Source organism: Salpingoeca rosetta (genome assembly GCF_000188695.1).
Source record: "Salpingoeca rosetta unplaced genomic scaffold supercont1.43, whole genome shotgun sequence".
Lineage (NCBI taxonomy): Eukaryota > Choanoflagellata > Craspedida > Salpingoecidae > Salpingoeca > Salpingoeca rosetta.
In genome coordinates, this window is record NW_004754891.1 from 143551 (window position 1) to 146037 (window position 2487).

At 53.0% G+C, this 2487-nt stretch overlaps 1 protein-coding gene across 1 annotated transcript in view; it reads left to right on the forward strand.

The window, feature by feature from the left end:
* The window catches only part of PTSG_11316 (uncharacterized protein), a gene marked incomplete at its 3' end in the record, with an annotated part of 2899 nt that extends 718 nt beyond the window's left edge, over positions 1 to 2181 (forward strand). The window contains exons 2-7 of the mRNA XM_004987618.1: positions 285 to 433; positions 753 to 822; positions 1006 to 1080; positions 1313 to 1404; positions 1692 to 1803; positions 1981 to 2181. Coding sequence (XP_004987675.1) covers positions 285 to 433; positions 753 to 822; positions 1006 to 1080; positions 1313 to 1404; positions 1692 to 1803; positions 1981 to 2181 — 699 coding nt within the window. The remainder of the gene's footprint in view (positions 1 to 284; positions 434 to 752; positions 823 to 1005; positions 1081 to 1312; positions 1405 to 1691; positions 1804 to 1980) is intronic.
* Between the last annotated feature and the right edge of the window lie 306 nt (positions 2182 to 2487).

Here is a 2487-nt window from a genome sequence, read left to right on the forward strand (position 1 = left end):
ACAAGGTGTGTGTGTGTGTGTGTGTGTGTTGTGCTGTGTGTGTGTGTGTGCGCGCGAGAGTGTTGTGTGTGTGTGTGTGTGTGTGTGTGTGTGTGTGTCCTGTGTGTGTGTGTGTGTGTGTGTGTGTGTGTGTGTGTGTGTGTGTGTGTGTGTGTGTGTGTGTGTGTGTGTGTGTGTGTGCTGTGTGTGTGTGTGTGTGTTGTTTGGCAGCACTTGGTGCATGCCAGACTCCTCCCCTCCCTGTTCACCCCCTCCGCCTATTTTTTTTTCTTTGTGGATGACAGGAGCGACTGGCGGAGGTTCTGCGTGGGCTGCGGTCGAACCGCGGCAGCTTGAGCTGGTTCACCAAGGGCGTCATCGCCGCCCTCCTCGTCATGCACTTGATCACATACATCCCTGGCGGCTACAACGCCATGGCCCTCGCCCCGGGAGAGTACGTGTGTGTGTGTGTGTGCGCGTGTGTATATGTTTGTGCTCTTGTGTGTTCGTATGTGTTTGTGTTCTTTTGTGTATGTACGTTATTGTGTGTTTGTGTTCTTGTATGTGTGTATATGTTTGTGCTCTTGTGTGTTTGTGTTCTTTTGTGTATGTACGTTATTGTGTGTTTGTGTTCTTGTATGTGTGTATATGTTTGTGTTCTTGTGTGTGTGTGTGTGTGTGTGTGTGTGTGTGATCCGCATCAGCGCTGCCGTCGTCGTTCAACGTGCCTTGTTTCCTCACACACTGTCCCCTCTCGTTCACCCCACATGCAGAGTGGGGCCGCCCAGTCTCCACATCTGGACCTTTGTCACAGCGCCGTTCACAGAAAAGGCACTCATCCAGGTACAGCAAGTGTGTGTGTGTGTGTGCATGTTTACGTTTATGTGTGCCACACGATGGTCAGCTCGAATTAGCCGCGGAAAACTGCTGCTTATCACGCGTCCCTCCTCCTCCTCCTCCTCCTCCTCCTCCTCCTCCTCCTCCTCCTCCTCCTGGTGCTGCTGCCACAATCGTGTGACGCTGCAGGTGCTGCTTGACATTGTTGCCGTCTTCGTCTGTGCGAGCATGCTTGAGCCCTTGTGGGGCGGCTTCAAGCTCCTGGTGTGTTACCACCGTATGTGTGTGTGTGAGAGTAAGGCTCACAGTGAGAGTGAGAGTGAGAGCGTTTGTCTGCCTGTCAGTCTGTCTGTTTGCCAATGCCTATCTGTTCATCTGTATGTATGCCTGTCTGTCTGTCTGTCTGTGTGCCTGTATATTGTACTTGTGCATGCGTGTTCACACAGTGCACAACTCACCTGTGCGCGCACACACCCTCTTCCACGGGCCATGCTAGGAGATGATTGTGGTTGTGGGGGCGGCTGCCAACCTGGTCACCACCCTGTCGTACATTGCCCTCTACGCCGCTTCATCCAACCCAGACCTTCTGTTAGTTCACCGAGCAGGACGTATCTGTCTGTGTGTGTGTGTGTGTGTGTGTGTGTCTGTCTGTCTGTCTGTCTGTCTGTCTGTCTGTCTGTCTGTCTGTCTGTCTGTCTGTCTGTCTGTGTGCGTGTGATGCAATGTGTGTGTGTGTTTTTTTTTTTCGTGTCGTTCCGCATTTTACATTTGCCACACCTTCCTTCATCCCTACACCCTCCACTGCTGCTGCTGCTGCTGCTGCTGCTGCTGCTGCTGCTGCTGCTACCATCACCTTTGCTTGTGTCGCAACGCAGGTTCTTGCCGTTCTCGGGGTTCTCTGCTGTCGTGTGCGGGCTGGCTGTGGCATACAAGCAATCGTTCCCTCAAGCAACCGTACAGCTCGGCCTCTTGCGTGTGCACACCAGGGTGAGTCACTCACATCACATGCAACCCCAAGTTCGCATTGCACATTTGCCTGCGGCCATTGTGAACACCCTTCGTTTCTCACCCAAATCATACCACCACACGCCGCACCACACCACACGCAACTCACCTCCAACACTACAAAAACCACTCCATCATCGCACCACACCACACTGCTAGCATCTGCCGCTTGCGTTGATTGCAGCGCATGTAGCGTTTTACCTCCTTGGCACGGGGTCCCTTGCCCAAGTCATCCTCAGCGCGTCCGGGTTTTTGACAGCGTGGGTGTTTCTGCGCTTCTACCAGAACAGGAATGGGGTGAAGGGCGATCCCTCGGACGCGTTTGGTTTCGAGTCCTTCTTCCCCTCCGCTGTGCAGTGAGTTTGCTTCTGCACAGATGTTGTGTTGGTGTTGTTGTGTGTGTATGTGTGTCTCCGTCTGTCTCTGTGTGTCTCTGTCTGTCTGTGTCTCTCTGTCTGTCTGTCTGCGTGTCTGTCTGCGTGTCTGTGTGCTGATCACTATTGCCTACTTGCATTTGCCCTGTCATACTTGTTCTGTCAGAACCAATTCAGCCACTCACTCATACCCATTCATAACACACACACACACACACACACACACACACACACACACACACACACACACACACACACACACACACACACACACACACACACACACACACAC